General features: G+C 44.7%; 1 protein-coding gene across 5 annotated transcripts in view; it reads right to left on the reverse strand.

The window, feature by feature from the left end:
• The window catches only part of XRRA1 (X-ray radiation resistance associated 1), a 108,861-nt gene that overhangs the window by 18,986 nt on the left and 68,148 nt on the right, over window positions 1–21,727 (reverse strand). For all 5 annotated transcript variants that reach the window (XR_007130689.1, XM_047752139.1, XM_047752138.1 and 2 more), the window contains 2 exons: window positions 18,064–18,104; window positions 14,894–15,019 (listed from right to left, as the gene is read on the reverse strand). Coding sequence is in view for 4 of the 5 variants with exons in the window: in XM_047752139.1 (XP_047608095.1) it covers window positions 14,894–15,019; window positions 18,064–18,104 (167 nt within the window). In the remaining variant the exon portion in view is untranslated. The remainder of the gene's footprint in view (window positions 1–14,893; window positions 15,020–18,063; window positions 18,105–21,727) is intronic.

Raw genomic sequence — 21,727 nt, forward strand, 5'->3', positions numbered from 1 at the left:
GTTGCCACAAGCTGTGGTGTAGGTTGCAGACATGGTTTGAATCTGGTGTTGCTGTGGCTGTGTCGTAGGCTGGCAGCTGCAGCTTTGATTTGACCCCTAGTCTGGGATCTTCCATATGCTGCATCTGCAGCCCTAAAAAGAAAAAAAAAAAAAGATTTAGATACAAAAGTCTGTTGCATTGTTACAAACTAATAATGAAATAACCTTATTTAAAATTGCATCAAAGGCCAAGCTGGCAGAGTAGAAAGACCCTGAGCTCACCTCCTCTCACAAGTACATCAAAATCACAACTATCTGCAGAACAAGCATCAGTGAAATAAAACAAACGAACAAACAGAACCTACCAGAAAAGATCTACAACTAAAGACGTAATGAAAAGGAACCACACTGAGCCAAGTAGGAGGGCAGACTTACAATAAAGTCAAGCGCCAGACCCAGTCTGTGAAACAAACTGGAAGAAATTTGTATTTTAGAGGCTGTCCCACAGGAGTAAGACTTCTAAGCCCCACATCTGGCTCCCTAGCACAGCGGTCATGCACCAGAGAATTTGGCTTTGAAGGCCAGCAGGGCTTAATTTCGGAAGCCCCCAAAGACTGGGGGAAATAAAGACTTCACTATCGAAGGGCACACATAAAATCTCATGTGCACTGAGAACCAGGTCAAAAGGAGTAACATGATAGGAACCCAGGCCAGGTCTACTTGCTAGTCTTATAGTCTCCCAGCAAGGCAGGGCTTGGCTGTGATTCACAATGTGAACACAGGTGACAGTCATATTTGGAAGGTTTCTACCATGTGAATATTTCAACTGGTGCCCTCCATCTTGAGATCCTTCCACTGGATCATTGGTGCCAAGACCTAGCCTGATCAAACAGCCTGTAGGCTCTGGGATACCTCAGGCCAAATAATTAACTGGGTGACAACAGAGCCCCACCTATCAGCAAATAGGCTGCCTGAAGTCTTTCTGAGCCCAGCTCCATCTCTAGACATGCCCCTGGATATGCCTTTGACCACCAGAGGGCCAAGACACAGAACCTCCCACCACTGGACAGGGACCACAGTCCTGCCCTCTAGGAAGCCTGCACTAGCCTCCAGACCACACTCACCCAACAGGAGGAAGATAATAGACACAAAAAAACCCACACTCCTGCAGCCTATGGAGCCAGCATTCAGCAGCCCAGATCTTACCTGGGCCCTGGCCCTACCCACAAGTTGGCCAACACAAGCTTCGGGACATCCTGGACCCCATACCCAACTGTTTCAGGAACCCTCCACATACCCAGCTATCTTAAAGCCAGCTCTGGGATACCCTGGCCTACAGCCAGCCTCCAGGACATGGTACTGCCTGCCAGGAGTCCAGCACTAACCCCAGGACCTGACTCTGTCCACCAGTGAGCCAGCACTAGCCATGAGGACCTATAAGATTCTGTAGCCACTTGCCTCATGACCAGGCCCCAGTAACCTGCAGCCAAGCATCAACACAAGACAAGGTCTGGCACCCAACCAGCCTAGGGGCCAACAATGCCTACCAGACTGCACATATAGTTAGCCTGCCACAATAGTAAGACACATGCAGCCTGCTTAGGGAGAGCCCCTAGACCACACAGCTTAGGTGATCAAGAGGAAACATACTGCTGGGACATCAGGACATCTCCTACAGAAGGCCACTTCTTAAAGGTCAAGAAACATTAACCTTCCACATAAATAAAAACACAAACAGCAACTTAGACAAAATGAGGTGGCAGAGGAATAAGTTCCAGATGAAGGAACAAAACCACAAAAAAAAAAGTAAGTAGAGACAGGCAATATACCTGAGAAAGAGTTCAGAGTAATGATTGTAAAGATGATCAGAGAACTCAGGAGGACAGTGGATGCCAGAGTGAGAAAATTATAAATTTTAAACAGAAAATTAGAAAATATAGGGATTTTCTGTGTGGCTCAGTAGGTTAAGGATCTGGCATTGTCACTGCAGTGGCTTGGGTCATTGATGTGGTGTGGGTTTGATCCCTGGCCCGGGACCTTCCACATTCCATGGATGTTGCCAAAAAAAAAAAAAAAAAAATCATAAAACCAAAAAAAAAAAGAAAAAAAGGAAAGAAAATATAAAGAACAAGCAGAGAGAGAGAGATGGAAAATACAATAACTAAAATGAAAAACATACTAGAAGGAATAAAGAGTAGCTTAAATGATACAGAGGAATGGATTAGTGAGCTGAAGACAGGTAGTGAAAATTACTGAACAGAAAAAATAAAAGTAATTAAAAAACATGAGGACAGCTAAAGAGGCCTGTGGAACAACCCCAAGTGCATTACTATTCACATTGTAAGGGTCGCAGAAGGAGATAAGAGACAGAAAGGGCCTGAGAAAATATTTGATGACATAATCGCTGAAAACTTCCCTAACTTGGAAAAGGATACAGTCACCTAAGTCCAGAAAGCACAGAAAGTCCCACACAGGATTAACCCAAAGAGGAACACACCAATACAAACTGTAATTAAAAAGACAGACATTAAAGAGAGAATACTAAAAGTGGCAAGGGAAACACAACAAACAACAAACAAGGGAATTCCCCTAAGGCTATCCTGATTTTTCTGTGCAAACTCTGCCGGACAGAAGGGAGTGGCATCAAATATTTAAAGTGATGAAAGGGAAAAAATTACAACCAAGGACACTCTATCTAGCAAGGCTGTCCTTTCGATTTTGAGAAATCAAAAGCTTTGCACATAAGCTAAAGCTAAGAGGTCAGCACTGCCAAACCAACTTTACAATAAATGTTAAAGGAACTTCTCTAGGTTAAAAAGAAAAGGCCACAAATAGAAGAAAATAAGAAAGGCAAAAACTCATCAGTAAAGGCAAACATACAAAAAAAAATTATAAAATTATCCACAAATAAACTAGTACAGAGGTTAAAAGACGAAATAATATTATCTATGCCTACAACAAGCAGTTAAGGGATACATAAAACAATTAGATGTAAAATATGATATAAAACCAGTAATTATGAGGGGACCGGAGTACAAAGGCAGGGTTGTCAAAATGTATTTGAAAGAGATCAGCAATTTAAAATGATCACTTATATATATATAAACTGCTTTACAAAAACTTCATGGTAATCACAAACCAAAAACCTATAATAGATATACACACAAAAAAGAAAAAGGAATCCAAACATACCACTAAAGATGGTCATCAAGGAGTTCCTGCTGTGGTGCAGAGGAAACGAATCCAACTAAGAACCATGAGATTTCGGGTTCAATCCCCAGCCTCGCTCATTGGGTTAAGGATCTGGCATTGCCATGAGCTGTGGTGTAGTTCACAGACACGCCTTGGATCTGGTGTTGCTGTGGCTGTGGCATAGGCCAGCAGCTGTAGCTCTGATTAGACTCCTAGCCTGGGAACCTCCATATGCTGCAGGTGAGGCCCTAAAAAGACCAAAAACAAAAACAAAAACAAAAACAAAAAACCGAAACAAAGATGGTCATCAATGCCAAGAGAAGAGAATATAAAAAGGCAAAAAAAGACCTAAAAAAAATCCAAAACAATTAACAAAATGGCAATAAGAACATACATTTCGAAAATTACTCTAAATGTAAAAGGACTAAGTGTTCCAACTGAAAGAAACAGAGTGGCTGAACAGATAGAAAAAACAAGATCAGCATATATGTTGCCTACAAGAGACTCACTTCTGATCTAAAGACACACACAGACTGAAAGTGAGGGGCTAGAAAAAGGTATTCTATGCAAATAGAAATCAAAAGAAAGCCAAGTAGCAACACTTATATCAGACAAAATAACCTTTAAAATAAGGATTTAATAAGAGAAAAAGAAGGACATTACACAATGATCAAGAGATCAATCCAAAACAAAGGTAAAGGAATTCTGTGGTGGCACAGTGGGTTAAGGATCTGTCATTGTTACTGCAGTGGCTTGAGTCACTGCTGTGGCACGGGTTCAATCCATGGCCTGGGAATTTCGCACGCTGTGGGCACAGACAAAAAAAAAAAGCATACCAACTGTAACTATATATGTACCCAACATGAGACACTGAAATATATAAGTCAAATATTAACAGACATAAAAGGAGTAATCCACAGTAACACAATAGTAGTAGACGACTTTAACACCCCACTTACATCAATGAACAGTTCATCCAGGCAAAACATCAGTAAAGAAACAGTGGTCTTAAATGACACACTGGGCTAGATGGACTTTCTTGATATATATATCAAAAAATAAATATATGTATCAAAGAAATGATACATATGTACATGCATATATGCCATTACCTCCCAAAGCAACACAGTACACATTCTTTTCAAGAACACATGGAAAATTCTCTAGGACAGATCACATGCTAGGTCACAAAACAAGTCTTAGTAAACTAAAATCACATCAAGCATCTTTTCTGACCACAACACTATGAGACTAGAAATAAATGACCAGAAAAAAAATTTCAAAAAACACAAACATGTGGAGGCTAAAATACATGTTACCTAATTCATGTTACCTAATTCATACATATTACCATCCAGAGTGGATCACTGAAGAAACAAACAGTAAATTAAAAATACCTAGAGACAAAGGAATTGATAACATGATGATCCAAAACCTATGGGACACAGCAAAAAAATTTCTAAAAGTAAAGTTTATAGTGATAGAAGCTTATCTGAGGAAATAAGAAAAATCTCAAATAAACTACCTGAACTTATACATAAAAGCATCAGAGAAAGAACAAACAAAACCCAAAGTTAGCAAAAGGAAAGAAATCATAAAGATCAGAGAAGAAGTAAATGAAATAGAGACTAAAAAAAAAAAAAAAATAGAAAAGAAACGAAAAGCTGGTTCTGTGAAGAGATCAACAAAAGCGATAAAACTTTAGCCAAGTACATGAAGAATAAAAGGGAGAGGTCCCAAATCAATAAAATCAAAAATGAAAAACCAGAAGCTACAACTGATACAGAAATACAAAGGATCATAAGAGCCTACTACAAACAACTATATGCCAATAAAATGGACAACCTAGAAGAAATGGGCAAAAGTCCTATAAAGGTACAATCTCCCAAAATTGAAACAGGAAGGAATAAAAATATAAACAGACTAATCACCAATAATTAAATTTAATCATTAATTTTAAAAAACTCCCAACAAATAAACATCTAGCACCAGACGGCTTCATAAATGAATTCTATCAAACATTTAGAGAAGAGTTAACACCTATCCTTCTCAAACTACTCTGAAAAAAATTGCAGAGGAAGCAACTCATTCTATGATGCCAGCATCACCATGGCCAAAACTCATTCCATGAGTCCAGTATCTCCTCTGGTTTGGCAGCAAACCAGACAAAGATATCACACACACAAAATTATAGGCCAATATCACATGAACATAGATGCAAAAATGCTCAACAAAATAGCAGAAAACCAAATCCAACAAAATATTAAGGTGATTATACACCATGATTAAGTGGGATTTATCTCAGGGATGCAAGGATTTTTCAATATTTGCAAATCAATCAATATGATATACCACATTAACAAACTGAAGAATAAAAAACATATTATCATCTCAATAGATATAGAAAAAGCTTCTGAAAAATTTCAGTATCTATTTATGACAGAAAGCTTCCAGAAATGGGGCAGAGAGGGAACCTACCTCAACGTAATAAAGGCCATGTATGAAAAACTCACAATATCATACTCAACGGTGAAAAGCTGAAAGCATTTCCACTTCTTGTCGTCAAGAAGACGACAAGGATGCCTATTCTCACCACTACTAGTAATGTAGTTTTAGAAGATGAAAAAGAAAGACAAGGAATCCAAATTGGAAAGGAAGAAGCAAAGCTGTCACCATTTGCAAATGACATGTTATATAAAATCCTAAATATGCCACCAGAAAACTACTAGAGCTCATCAATGAATTTGGTAAAGCTTTAGGATACAAAATTAATATACAGAAATATCTTGCATTTCTATACACCAAGGAGCTAGCTATCAGTAAGACAAATTAAGGAAATAATACAATTTACCATCACATCAAAAAGAACAAAATACCTAGGATAAACTTACCTAAGGAGCCAAAAGACTTGTACTTGGAAAAACGCAAGATGCTGATGAAAGAAACTGAAGATGAAACAAACATATGGAAAGATAAACCTTATTCTTGGATTGGAAGAATCAATATTGTTAAAATAACCATACTACCCAAGGCAATCTACAGATTCAATGCAATCCCTATCAAATTACCAATGGCACTGTCCACAGGCATAAAACAATTTCAAATTTTGTATAGAAACACAAATGAACTTAAGTAGTGAAAGCAATCCTGGGAAAGAAAAACAGATCTGGAAGAATCAGGCTCCCTGACTTTAGACTATACTACAAAGCTGGTCATCTAAACAGTATGGTACTGGCACAACAGCAGAAATATAGATCAACAGACCAGGACAGAAAGCTCAGAGGTAAAGGCACATACTTATGATCAATTAATCTAACAACAAAGGAGAAAAGAGTATACAATGGAGAAAAGATAATCTCTTCAATAAATGGTGCTGAGAAAACTGGTCAGATACATGTAAAAGAATGAAATTAGAACATTATCTAATACCATATACAAAATAAACTCAAGGGAGTTCCCGTCGTGGCGCAGTGGTTAACGAATCCGACTAGGAACCATGAGGTTGCGGGTTCGGTCCCTGCCCTTGCTCAGTGGGTTAACGATCCGGTGTTGCTGTGAGCTGTGGTGTAGGTTGCAGACGCGGCTCGGATCCCGCGTTGCTGTGGCCCTGGCGTAGGCCGGTGGCTACAGCTCCGATTCAACCCCTGGCCTGGGAACCTCCATATGCCGCGGGAGCGGCCCAAGAAATAGCAACAACAACAAAAGACCAAAAAAATAAATAAATAAAATAAACTCAAAATAGATTAAAGACCTAACTGTAAGACTGAATACCATGATAGTCCTAGAGGAAAAAACACAGGCAGAACACTCTTTGACATAAGTCACAGCAATATTTTTTTGGATATACCTCCTAGAGAAAAGGAAATAAAAGCCATCAAAAAAAGCAAAAGACAACCCTCTGAATGGGAGAAAATACTTACAAATGACATGACCAATAAGGGATTAATATCTAATACATATAAACAGCTCATACAACTCAACATCAAAAAAACCCCAACGTGATTAAGAAATTGGCAGAAGAACTGAATGGCTATTTTTTCCAAAAAAGCAAATGCAGATGGCGCATTAAATGATGCTCAACATTACTAAATCATCCGGGAAATGCAAATCAAAACCACAATGAGATATCACCTCATACCTCAATGAGGCATCACAGTCATAGTCAGAATGGCCATCTGCAAAAAGAACATAAATGACACATGCTGTCAAGGATGTAGAGAAAGAAGAACTCTCACACACTGTTAGTGGGAATGTAAACTGGTGTAGTCACTGTGGAAACCAGTACGGAGGTTTCTCAGGAGACTTAAAAACCATATGACCCAGTAATTCTAATTGTGAATACATATCTGAAAAAAACCCCAAAACACTAATTTGAAAAGATACATGCACTCCGATGTTCTTTTTAGCATTATTCACAAGAGCCAAGATATGCAAGCAACCTAAGTTACTATCAGAAATGAATGGATAAATAAGATATGTGTGTGTGTGTGTGTGTGTGTGTGTGTGTGTGTGTGTAATGGAACACTACTCAGCCATAAAAAAGAATGAAACCCTGCCATTTGCAGCAAGATGGATAGACTTGTAGGGTATGATGAAGTAGGAAATAAGTCAGACAGACAAATGCTATATGATACTACTTATATGTAGAATCTAAAAAATACAGGAAACTAGTGAATATAACAAAAAAGAAGCAGGCTTACAGATATAGAGAACAAACCGGTATCACCAATCAGAAGAGGGAAAGGCGATACAGGTGTAGCGAAGAAAGATTCACAAATCATCAGGGAACATTATCTAATACCACATACAAAAATAAACTCAAAATAAATTAAAGACCTAACTCTAAGTTATAAAATAAGTTACAAGGGTGTCCTGCACAACATAAGGAATATAGGCAATATTTTATAGTAATCAACAGTTATAGCCTTTTAAAATTATGAATCATGACAGGGAGAAGAGGAAGACGGCAGAGTAGTAGGACAGGAGGCTCACCTACTCCCACAAACACACCGAGAACGCATCTACATGTGGAACTATTAGCACAGAAAATTTGCTGAACGCTGACAAAAGACCTCAGGACTCTGATAGGGCAAGAAAAACGTCACAAAACTGGGTAGGACAAAAGAAAGAAGATAGAAAAAATAAGAAAGGAAGTGAGACAAGACCTGCACCCCTAAGAGGGAGCTGGAAAGAGGAAAATCTCCCAGGATGCACCCCCACCACCCAGGAGATAAGCTGGGACAGAGGAGGAGCTTTAGGGCGCTGGAGAGGAACACAGCAATGGGTGTGAGGTGGCCAAAATGGAAACGGTCCTCCACAAACGGTCAGTGCCACCACTCTGCACCTCCAAACCGTCTGCTGGTACAGGCAGGGGCTGGGAGCTGAAACTCTGGCTTTGGAGATCAGACTCAGCGAGAGAGCTGGGGCTGGCTGCATGCAATCAGCCTGGAGGGACTAGCGTCTAAGGCGATCACATCTGAGGGGGTAAGCAGATGAAACCTGGTCAGGCTTAGGGCCACCTGCCATTGTTTTGGGGTGCTGGAGGGAAGGGGTGGGATCCACCGCTACAGCCTTGTTCCTTGCGCATGCTCTCAGGCTGCAGGACACCAACGGCTCCCGCTCCAAGACCTACCAGGGTGCAGGTGCTGCCTAGCAACAACTGGGGGGCAGCCCCCACCTTTAGGGCTACAGAAAACAGAGAGCAGGCGGAGCGACTGCAGGAACGTCACAAGCTCTATGCCTCCGGCCAATGGCCCAGCAGGGGACTGTGGGAGTGGTCCACATTGCACAGCTGGCCAAAGGAGCCGAAGGAGGCCCACTGGTGCATGTTCTGCTCTTCTGCAGCAGCTACAGAGAGCACTCTTGCCATCAACCTGGCAGGAGGAGGGACCACAGGAATGGCACATGTCCTGCAGCTAGACAGAGCGCCTTTTAGCAAGTTAGGGAGTAGCTCCTGCCCTTGGGGCTACAGAGAGGGCTCCCTACAGCAGCCAAACAAAGGGAGCGACTGTGGAACAGTGCCTGCCTAGGCAGCTATAGAGAGCAATCCTGAGGGCCTCTGTGGCAAAGGGAGGGACTGCAGGAGCAGCTGCCGACACTACCAGCTACAGGAAATGGTCCCGAGAGCTGCCTGGTAGCAGGAGGAGCTGCAGAAGGCACTGATAACTTTCCCTCCTCCCCTGCTACAAAAGCAATGCCGAGAACCATGAACCACTGCCACCCTCCTCACAGACCCCACCCCTAGCAGCCACCTGGCTCCAGGAGAGGTCGCACGATACCACTGCTCCCATCACATACTCTGGGACTGAGAACTCCAGAACTGCGTCCCAGCTGTTGCATCTACATGCCTGCTGTCAGGAGGACCATAAACATAAAAAATCAGACAATATGAGATGACAAATAACTTTCAGACAAAGGACTAAGACAAACACACAAACACACACACAAACTAAATGAAGAGGAGAGAGGCAATTTTGCCTGAAAAAGAATTCAGATAATAGAGAAGATGATCGAAAATATCAGAAAAAGAATGGAGACACGCATCAGGAAACTACAAGAAATGTTTAACACAGAGCTAGAGGATTTAAAGAGCAAGCAAACTAAGATGGATAGCCCAATATCTGAAATGAATAATACACTAGAAGGACCAAAAAAACAAACAACCCCATCAAAAAATGGGCAGAAGATCTAAACAGACAATTCTCCAAAGAAAACATACAGATTGGAGTTCCCGTCATGGTGCAGTGTTAACGAATCTGACTAGGAACCATGAGGGTGCCAGTTCGGTCCCTGGCCTTGCTCAGTGGGTTAAGGATCCGGCGTTGCTGTGAGCTGTGCTGTAGGCCAGATTAGACCCCCTAGCCTGGGATCCTCCATATGCCATGGGAAGTGGCCCCAGAAAAGGCAAAAAGGAAAAAAAAAAAGAAAAGAAAAGAAAACATACAGATGGCCAAAAAACACATGAAAAGATGTTCACATCACTCATTATTAGAGAGATGCAAATCAAAACCACGATGAGGTACCACCTTACACCAGCCAGAATGGCCATCATCCAAAAGTCTACAAACAATAAGTGCTGGAGAGGGTGTGGAGAAAAGGGCACCTTATTACAGTGTTAGTCGAATGTAAATTAGTGCAACCACTGCGGAAAACAGTATGGAGATTCCTCAGAAAACTAAAAATAGAATTACCATTTGGTCCAGCAATCCCACTCCTGGGCATCTATCCAGAGAAAACCATGACTGGAAAAGACACATGTACTCCAATGTTCACTGCAGCACTATATACAGTAGCCAAGACATGGAAACAACCTAAATGTCCATCAACAGAGGCGTGGATCCAGAAGATGTGGTACATATACACAATGGAATATTACTCAGCCATTAAAAGGAAAGAAATAATGGCATTCATAGCAACATGGATGGACCTAGGAATTATCACGCTAAGTGAAGTCAGACAGACAGAGAGACACTAACATCAAATGCTTTCACTGACATGTGGAATCTGAAAAACGGACACAGGAGTTCCCCTCCTGGCACAGTGGAAATGAATCCAAATAGGAACCACGAGGTTGAAAAGGCAAAAAGACAAAAAAAAAAAAAGTTGGTAGAAAGTTGAAAGAGACCCAGGGCATGTGTGTCATATTTTCTGTGAAATTATCTCCAAGCTGAAAGACACGGGCTTAGGATTCTGGCTGATACAGTGAGCAGAATTTGACCATCAGGCTAGCCTGGGTCCTTATAAGGTGAGTTTGATGCCCCTGGAAATTAATTCAGGTTCCAATGACATCTTGAAATTTCTGCCCGATTTTTCATTGGGTTAAGGTGAATACAAATTAATCTGTCAAGTTTATGAAGTAAAATATTAGCTAATGGTGGAGTGAAAGTGATTATTTTACTTTTGGCACAAAAATTACTAGATTTTTCTTTTTTTTTCTGCTTGTTAGGGCCACACCCATGACATATGCAAGTTCCCAGGCTAGGGGTTGAATCAGAGCTACAGCTGCCGGCTTATACCATAGGTACAGCAAAGCGAGATGAGCTGTGTCTGCAACCTACACCACAGCTCACAGCAACACGGGATTCTTTACCCACTGAGCGAGGCCACGGATCGAACCTGCGTCCTTATGGATGCTAGTCAGGTTTGTTAAACACTGAGCCACGACGGGAGCTTCCCTCATAAAGAAAAATATTTAAAACTGCAAGCAACTGGGGTTAATAACAGATGTAAACTATTGCTTTTGGAATGGATTAGCAATGAGATCCTGCTGTGTAGCACTGAGCACTATGTCTAGTCACTTATGATAGAGCATGAATGGGAGAAAAAAGAATGTGTACATGTATGTGTAACTAGGTCACCACGCTGTACAGTAGGAAAAAAATTGTATTGGGGAAATAATAAAATAAATGAATAAAAACGCAAGTGACAATGTAGAAAAATGGAAAGACTACTGCTTTTCTCCTAAGAACAAGAGAAAAGTGGAATAAGCTACAACATCACAACTTATCTCGAGTCCCACAGAGAGCTAAGGTCTCGGGGCGATGGAGTGCTCGGCAATCTACGGAAAGGAGGGCACCTCCAAGGAGGAACGGGACATGGACACTGGCTCACCTGCGACAGAACCTGGGAGGAAGAGACAGTGAGTGCTGTATCAGCATTTAAGAAGCAACCATCGGCTAACATGTTTAATGAATTGCTCAAGGCCAAATGCGGACTACAGTAAGGGAACAGAACTCCTGAGAGCAGCAGACACAAGAGGAATCCACGCCCACTCGTGGGCGAAAGACTGGACAGAGGGAGGGAGCCTGGAGGGGGAGAGGGGCTACCACTGCAGGAAAGGCACGACGCCTCGCCACCCTTCTCCCTAGTGAACAAAAGCCTTAAGTTGCTGAGGAAGGTAGCCCGGGGCCTTGCATGGGGTGGGGGTGGGGGTTAAAGGCCGCTGCCCCTGGGGGAGGGGAGGCACTCAGGCTGGCCCACTACCTTAGAAGACGCTGTGAGCGGGGTGGGACCACTGAGAAAGGCCCATCCTTGAGTCACAGAAACCCAGCTTCTACCTAAGATGGGGTTGGGCCCTCCTGTTGGCCACCTCCCACCAGACTGCCAAGCACTAAATAACAAGCAAGAGCAGGAACGAGAGTGTGACAGTAAATCCCTCTGAGGTGTAAGAGCACAGGAAAAGCTGCAAGATGAGGTCAGAGCAGAATGGTGACAAAAGTGCTCTGGCATCCCAGCATCCCAAGCTGTCTTTGTGAGATGCACTCTTTTTTAATTTTTAAATTTTTTTTTTTTTTTTTTTTTTTTGCTTATTAGGGCCACACCTACGGCATATGGAGGTTCCCGGGCTAGGGGTTGAATTGGAGCTATAGATGCTGGCCTACACTGCAGCCACAGCAATGCAGGATCCAAGCCGCATCTGCGACCTACACCACAGCTCATGGCAATGCCAGATCCTTAACCCACTGAGAGAGGCCAGGGATCAAACCCACATTCTCATAGATCCTAATCAGGTTTGTTAACTGCTGAGCCACAAAAGGAACTCCCTGAGATGCACTTTAAATACAAAGCTAAAAATAGGTTGAAAGTAAAAAGAAAGATACACCATACAAACAGTGAGCCTAAGAGAGTGTACCTCTATTAAAATCAGACAAAACAGACATTAAGACAAGGAGTTTTATTAGAGGCAAAAGAAGACAAGTAATAATAATAAAAGGATCAATACAGCAAGTAGATATAAAAACTCTAAATGAATATGTACCTGGTGGTAGAGCTTCAAAGTACATGCAGCAAAAACTGACAGAACTAAAGGGAGAAATAAACAAGTCCACAATCATGACTGGAAATTTCAGCATACTGCTCTCAATAATTGATAACATAATAGTACAGAAACAACTCAGTGACACCACCAACCACATTAACTTAATTGGTATTTATAAAACACTATCTCCCAAAACTTCAGAATATACATTTTTTTCTAAGTACACACAGCACGTTCACCAAGACAGAATAGAGGGTGGGCCATAAAATAAATAAATTTCAGAAGAATGAAATCTTACAAAGATATTATTTGACCACAATAGGACTCAACAAATATAAGTTATCTAGAAGATCCCTGTATATTTGGAGATTAAATGACTGACTTCTAAATAACCCATGGGCCAAAGAAGAAATCACAAAAAAATTTTAAATATTTTGAGTGAAAATCAAAACACAAAGCACAATTTGTAGGACACAGCTCCACCATTCCTTCTTCTTAAAGAAGAAATTTATAGTTTTACAAGCTTATGTTAAAAAGAAGAAAGTCTAATTCAATGATAAAATTATACTACTTAGGAAACTAGAAAAAGAACCAGTTAAACTCATTTTGAGTAGGACAGAAATAAAATTATGAGCAGAAATCAATGAAATGGAAAACAGATAATAGAGAGATCCAAAGAAAGCAGCAGCTTAGTATAAAAAAATTTCACTAAAAGGGATAACTTCTATTTTGAATCATTAAAATACAGGAAAGACACAAATTACCAGTTTCAAGAATAAGAGGAGGACCTTTAATATATCAATAGTCCACTAATTTTTGAAAAGAGTGAGCAGACCACTCAATGGAGAAAGAGTAGTTCTTCTCAATAAATGATACCGACAAACCGCATATCCACATACAAAAGAATGAAGTTGGAGGAGTTCCCATCATGGCTCAGTGGTTAACAAATCTGACTAGTATCCATGAGGACGCAGGTTTTACCCCTGGCCTCGCTCAGTGGGTTAAGGATCTGGTGTTGCCGTGAGCTGTGGTGTAGATCGCAGACATGGCTCGGATCCCGCATTGCTGTGGCTGTGGTGCAGGCCAGCGGCTACAGCTCCGATTCTATCCCCAGCCTGGGAACCTCCACATGCTGCAGGAGCGGCCCCAGAAAAAGGCACAAAGACCAAAAAAAAAAAAAAAAAAAGAATGAAGTTGCAGCCCTGTCTCACGCCATATATAAAGGTTACCTCAAAACAGACCAAAGACCTAAATGTCGCAGCTAAAATTGTAACTCTTAGGAGGTAACACTTGGGGGCTGGGGAGCCGCACCAGCTGCTTGCCTCGAAGGAATGTAAGCAGAGTAGCTTGAAAGTGGCCTGCATCTCGCATCGGAGCAGGGTTTAATGAGCTGGGTTTACGGCGTTTTAGAGGACACGGCGGTTGGAAACACATGCTAACCTAACACGCGTTAAGGAAACACATGTTAAATCCGCCACGCCATGAGGCCAGGCCGTTCTCACGTCACTCTACCCTCGCTCTCCACCTCGCTCAGCTCACGGATTCCCACCTCAGCTTCCACACCCTCGAGCGGGAGCCTCCCCCGACCCCAGGCACTGGGTTAGGGCCCCGGCCCCTCACACGCGTCCAGGCGCTGCCCGTGTCTCCAGAACTGCGCACGCGCACATCGTCCCTGTTCACCCAGGGCCAGTCTTCCCTGCAGGGGACAAGCGCAAGGGCACAAGCCAAATGTTTCTTTGCACGTTTGTATTCGCAGGGCCTGGCACGGAGCCTGGCACACGCTAAGGGCTAAACCACTATCTGCGACTGCGTGGATGACTCCTGCTTCCGCCTACATGCGCTCGGCTTCCCCCACCCGGAGAACCCGCACCCCGGAACTCCTGAGCCCACTTTCGGGCCGGAGCGGCGCACACCCCAGCTGCCCGTCTACGTCCCCGAGGAGAGAGGGCGAGGGCAGGGAGTCACCTTGTTGTAGGCCAGGCTAAGGCACCTCAGCTCCGGGAAGGGCGGGGCCAGCGTCTGGTTCCTCGCCTTCAGCGAGTTGACGGGAAGAATCTCGAATACCGGAGGAAGAGCACAGACCTTGGTCGTCTGCGAAGGAAAAGAAAGTCAAGGTCAAAGTGCCCTGGTGACAAAGAAGGGGGCCGGCAGAGCGTTCCTAAGCAGTGAGGTGGAAAGAAGGACCATTCTGGAGAGGCCCCGCCGGAAGAGACATCTAGGGTCACAAGGCCGGAGTCACCAAAGGTCCGATGTCACGGGTTCTGGCTCCAAGTTCTCTGACGTCACAAGGTGAGCTGGTTCTCTGGCACCCTAAGTTCCGTTTCAAGTCCTCTGAAGCCAAAGAACAATTCAGCAGTGGTGCAGACACCAGGGAGTCTTTGCTCCCAGCTCCCTCTTTCTGCCCTAGGGGAGCAGTAGAGGCCCCTCTATACAGTTGAGCTAAAGTCTCTCCAGAAGCCAAAAGGGCAGGTGTTTGCACCGCTAAGGGGATGTTTCCTCGAGAGGAGACAGAGCAGAAAGGACATGAGCCTTGAACACCTAGTCTAAGGGGCTAGTCCACATCCTATGGTGGAGGTTCTTTATTCCAGGACTGAAACTGCTAAATCCTGGAAGACTTCAGGCCAGCCTTGGGGCCTGGGTGTGGCCAGCGCATCTGGGTCAGTCTCTGCACACAACCCAGCCTGCCTCAGGCCCAACATGTTTCATCAGGCAGAAAACAGAAGTTGCTGGCTTAACTTGGCCTCGCCCAGTCACTCACTGGCTCCGTGAGAGGCACCAGGCTCAGAGGAAACTACAGGGTGGATGCTGGGCTGATGACTGGGTTCAGATGAAACGGATTCTGCTCTGAGCTCCATTAACTGCTATGTCATCTTGAGCAAGTCACTTCCATTTCACTTGGTCATTCGATGACCATTTGTGGAGCACCTACTTTTGGCCAAGGATTGGGTGTCCTCCTGGGATCCAACCTGAGCCACAAGCGAGACAACTGAGTCAGGGGTGAAAGTAAAACAAAAGCTCTAGAAATGGTGCTTGGCCCTTAAATGGACTCAGGACACCTCCTCTCACGAGGCTGGAGCGGGACGCGGTGGCTTTCTGGTAAGCTGTGTCCTCAGCTGTGCCATCCCTACCTGGAGCAAGGCTGGGTGAGGCAGAGGGGGCAGGCAGACCAGAGCGCAGGAAAGAAAGAGCCAGACAGGCCAGGGCGGGCACCCAGCTCTGTCCAGGGGCAGGGGCGTCCTGACCTGAGGGCACGGCTGAGGACAGAGAGCCCTGTCTCAGAGGGAGACCATCTGACCTTGACAGAGGCCACTACAAGTTTCAACCATTTGATTCTCTCTCCACGTTCTCAGATGCCAGACAGTTGGGAACTGAGCACCGAGCAACCTACCAATTACCTCTGGCTTCTGCGGCCACAAGCGGGTCCAGGCCTCACGCAGGCCCTTCCGTGGAGTGAGCTTGCTGCTCCCCCATTCAGACGTGGAGCCTGTGTCTCGACCTCCTTGAAAGCACACTGGCTGCTGTTGATTGAAAATCTGTCTGGGGTTCTGGTGCTGAGCGTTGCAATCTCTTAGTGACAGGAATGTCTTCGTTATTCACCAGCCCCTGGATCACACCTGAGTTCCTGCTGATGAAGTGACTTAGGATGGGGGCTGGCCACACCAGAAAGACAACCATGGGGTTAGAGGATCCGGGATCTGAGCCAGCCTGCCATCGCCGAGAGAAGAGGGGCTGGAGACTGATTTAATCATGTGGCCAATGGTTCCATCAGTCATGCCTGTGTAATGAATTCTGATAAAAGCTCTTGACGCTGGGGCTCAGGTGAGCTTCCTGGTTGAGGAAAACCTCAGATGCGCGGGAGGGGGACACACATGGACTCCACAGGAGGGGGACACAGAGGCTCTTCGTCTCAGAGCCTCCCAGCCCTCATCACGTGTCTTTTCATTTGGCTGGTCCTGATGGATGCCCTTTACAGTAAAACTGGAACCTAAGTATAGCGCTCTCCTGCAGTCTATGAGTCGTTCCAGCAAATTACTGAAGCTTAGAGGATCGTGGGAACTCTAGAAGTTACTGCCAGTAGGTCACAAGCAGGAACAGCCTAGGGACCCCAAACCTGCAGCTGGTATTTGAAGTGGGGGCAGTCTTGCTGGGCACTGTGCCCTTAACTTGTGGGATCTGTGCTAAGCCGGGTGCCTAGTATCAGAACTGTACTGCAGTATTATACTGGCCTGACGACTTGCTGTGACCAATAGAAAGGGCCATTGTTTGAGTGTCAGAGCCTTGTTCTCTTGGAACCCTGATGCCACCAGGCTGGAAAGAAGTCCAGGATGAAGAGACAACATAAAGACGCCAAGCTGGGCCAGCTGTCCATAGGCCCAGCCTCCAGCCAACCCGCCAGCTGCGTGAATGTGCCTGCCTCAGCACCATCAGAGCTACGTAACCAACCCAAATGACTGGATGAAATAATAAACTGCTATGGTTTGAAGTCAGCAACTGGAGGGTTGGTTTGTTAAGTGGCAGCAGTACAGCAACTGGCCTAATTTCTCACCCAGCTGTGTCTGTGGGGACACTGAGCTACCTTCCAAGGATGCAGGTGGCTAACTGCCTGGTGGTACTTCTTCCTAGAAGTGAATAAATCAGGAGCTGGTGCATCAGTCTTCATGAGCTTGGCTGGTGAGCATCTATCCTAGAGAAAGTCCAGTTTTCTGTGCTGACCAAAATCAAGTGTCTAAGCTTGCGACACCAAGGATGAGACTCTGGGCGAGGCTAAGTCTGGCCAGGATCACTCTAGCTTCGGGAGGGAGGCTCCTGTTAGGGAGCTTCCAGGCTTCATCCTGGTGGCAGCCTCACTTCAATGCCAGCCTGACGACCTGCGGCAGTGATCATTACTGCTCAACAGTGTCTGCCAACACTGGAGGCCAGCCTGTGGCTGTGCGGGGTTAGGGACCTGTCTGTTGAGTCCCCTGCTGCATCTCTGCAGGCCAGCGCAGGGCCCGGCACGTGGCAGACACTCAGTAAATGGGTCTCCTCAGTGTGAGATATATTCAAATGCTGCTCGTGGCTCCATTAACTTGTTTCAGTTTATTAAAATTAATGTTTTAACTCAAGGACACCAATACAAAATAGGCAGTTCCTACCTCTGAGGTTGAAAATCCAGGGTAAGATGAAAACACGACCTCTGAAATAAAAAAGCAACAGAACAAAGGTTGGTGAGAGCACTAGCTGAGCAGGCAGGGTCTGGGTCGGCCGCCCACTGCAGGCAGCAGGGTGCCTCCTACAGGAGGTCCCCAGAGGTCCTCAGCTCCACTGCCAACTGGGAAGAGGAGCTGTGACATGTCGGGTAAGAAGGCTTTTGCACTCAGAGTGAAATTCAAAGTCCTTGGCCAGCCCTTCGAGGTCCTGCCTCATCTGGCCCCTGCCTACCTCTCCAATCCCACCTCTCAGGACACCCCGCCACGCTCACTGTATTCTAGCCACACTGGGCTTCTTTCTGACTTTGCACCACGCAAGTTCTTCCAAGCCTCAGAACTACTGGGCAGTCAGTATTGGTCAGAAGGCAAACCAACTGCCTTAGAAGAGAGAAACGGACCTAAAAGATATCCTGCCAGAGGATTTGTTTTGTTAGCAGAAATAAGTGTGTCAAGACAGTGAATTCAGGAGAGATGAGCAAGTGAGGAGCAGGCTGCGGAGTGATGCCATTCTTGGGCCCATCCGCCAGGATGAGCCAATAAACAGCTGAGTTCAACCCAATGAAGCAAAGCATCTGCTGAGACTGGATCCTGTGCAGGGACCACTCACCTTTGTCCTAACGGGACCACTTCCAAATGTGAATGATATTATACTGAGAAATGTTACATTAAAATGAAACCAGCAGACGTAGGGATGGAACACGAGGTGGCATAAATAACTTCTACGACAAGGGTGTGGAAGGAACTGGGGAAATGCTTGTGCGAGGAACAAAGTGGGAGTTCGCCGGAGGACGGCCCTGCTCGCAGGTACAGGTGCTAAGCAGTGATCCCCTGGGGAGAGAGCACCCTACACAGAGAGAGACGCGCTGAGGTGTGCTCCCCCGAACTCATCCCTGGCCTCCTCAAATCACAGGAAGCGCCTACAGAAACCCGAACCTCATTCTAAGGCTCAGACTGGGGATTGGTCAAGAGAGAGACCCACCATCGAGCATCTCCTAAGAGGTGAGGAAAATTAACACGATGAAGGTTATAAAATATAAAGAACTAGCATCTGAAAAAAAGCAACAGAGTTTACTAAAGAATACAAATTTTAAAGAGACTAATTAATGTCCTCTAAGGAATTCAAAAGGCTTTTTTTGTTGTTGTTGTTGTTCTTGTTCTTGTTGTTGTTGTTTTTGTTGCTATTTCTTGGGCCGCTCCCGCAGCATATGGAGGTTCCCAGGCTAGGGGTTGAATCGGAGCTGTAGCCACCGGCCTACACCAGAGCCACAGCAACGTGGGATCCGAGCCGCGTCTGCAACCTACACCACAGCTCACGGCAACGCTGGATCCTTAACCCACTGAGCAAGGGCAGGGACCGAACCCGCAACCTCCTGGTTCCTAGTCGGATTCGTTAACCACTGCACCACGACGGGAACTCCTCAAAAGGCTATTTCATTCATTTAAAAAGTATGTTAGTATGGAAGAGAAACTTAATAATTCTGTAATTTCAAAGGATGATAAAATAAGAGACTTCATAAATGTGTTGTGGAGAAGAACAGGCCCTTGTGAAAAATTAATTTAAAACAGAGAATGGAAATGGGAAAGTAAAAAAAAATGTTCCAAGAGGAAGGAAACCATCTGGAAGAACCCTTAAAACACTAACGGTACCAACGAAAAAAGGAACGGTAAATATACATGCATCTTAGTCAAATTTTCAAAGGATAAAAGGGAAATATTAAGAGATTCCAGGGATCAAAAATAGGTTTCCTAGGAGTTCTCATCATGGCTCAGTGGTTAACAAATCTGACTAGGAACCATAAGGTTGCGCGTTAGGTCCCTGGCCTTGCTCAGTGGGTTAAGGATCTGGCGTTGCTGTGGCTGTGGTGTAGGTGGCAGACGCGGCTCGGATCTCTTGTTGCTGTGGCTGTGGCATAGGCCAGCAGCTGTAGCTCCACATGGACCCCTAGCCTGGGAACCTCCATATACCACAGGTGTGGCCCTAAAAAGCAAAAAAAAAAAAAAAAAAAAAGCCAATAGGTCAATGAAGAAATTAAAAAATACCTTGAGACAAACAAAAATGAAAACCCACAACCATACAAAATCTACTGGATGGCACAAAAGCAGTTCTTAGAATGAAGTTCATAGCGATACATACCTTCCTCAAATAAACAACCTAACCTACCACCTAAAATAATTAGAAAAAGAAGAATAAAACCTTGGTGAGAGTTCACAGCAGAAGGAAGGAAATCATAAAGATCAGAGGGGAGAGGGGTTCCTGTCGTGGTGCAGCAGAAATGAATCCGACCAGGAACCATGAGGTTGCGTGTTCAATCCCTGGCCTCACTCAGTGGGTTAAGGATCCGGTGTTGCCGTGAGCTGTGGTGTAGCTCAAAGACACGGCTGGGATCCAGTGTTGCTGTGGCTGTGGCAGAAGCCCCAACTGCAGTGCTAATTCAATCCCTGGCCCAGGAACTTCTGTATGCTACATATGCAGCTGTAAAAAGAAGAAACAGTTAATCTGAATAGACCGATCAAAAGAAAAAAAAAAAAAAGACAGAGAGAAAGAAAGAAATGGTTAATTTGAATAGATCGATCACTGGTAATGAAACTGATCATGTAATTTAAAATAAAACTCCCTATTGACAAAATCCCAGGACCAGACGGCTTCACAAGCGAATTCAACCAAACATACAATGAAGAAATTATATCCATCCTGCTTAAACTTTTCCAAAAGATTGAAGAAGAAGGAACCAGTTTTAGCAAGGGAACTCTCCTCGGGGGTGAACAAGAGGGAGAGGCTCAGATGGAACAAAATGAGAAACTTTGCTGACAATTCTCCAGAGCAACTCACAGGACGGGCACAGCCTGACCACCAAAGGATGACCGTTTTCACAATCCATTCACGGCCACCAGCCCAGATTTCCAGATGCCAAATCCCACGCAAACCTGATTCTGGAAAACTGCCTGCCCCGTAGTCAAGCCAGGGTTTCCTGGGTCCTGAGTTCAGCCTCTGGAGCGTCCAAAGGCTGTCAGACTCCAGAAGGTCTGTCAGAGTGTTTAGACTCTGGGCTGTCTAACAAGTCTGAAAGGGACCCGTAGAGGTGACAGCAGAAATGTGTCCCCTCCATCAAGCAAGACACATTGGACCGAAGGGTCAGAGGCAGCCTCTACCTGACCCCTTCTCACTGGGCACGTCTTTGGGGTTCCACCATTCTAACCCCACCTCCAAGTCGGCAAGCGCCAACGCAGACCGGTCAATGGGCTCTGCCAGCACTGTGTCGCCCTCTAGAGGCTGTTTCCTCTAAGCACAACTCAGAGCCCTTCCATCTGACTCACTGACCATACACTGGGGCTCAACATGATCTGAGCACCTGACAGCCGGATTTGACTTACCCTCTTCCACTAAACACAATCACTTACAAATGGGGCCATGTCTCTTCCAAAGGCTCCCCCAAAACTTAATCCTCCATATCCAACATCACTATTTTAAGTCAATCAGCTGAACCCACTAAAAGAAAACCTTTTCTGTAATTATTATTTACATGTATACATTCTTTTTTCTCACATTACATGTTCCATCAGAGTTCCCAGTGCTATATGGCAGAAAACCTTTCTAAATTAATAAGCACCC

This window comes from Phacochoerus africanus, chromosome 11 (assembly GCF_016906955.1).
Source record: "Phacochoerus africanus isolate WHEZ1 chromosome 11, ROS_Pafr_v1, whole genome shotgun sequence".
In the NCBI taxonomy this organism is placed as follows: Eukaryota; Metazoa; Chordata; class Mammalia; order Artiodactyla; family Suidae; genus Phacochoerus; species Phacochoerus africanus.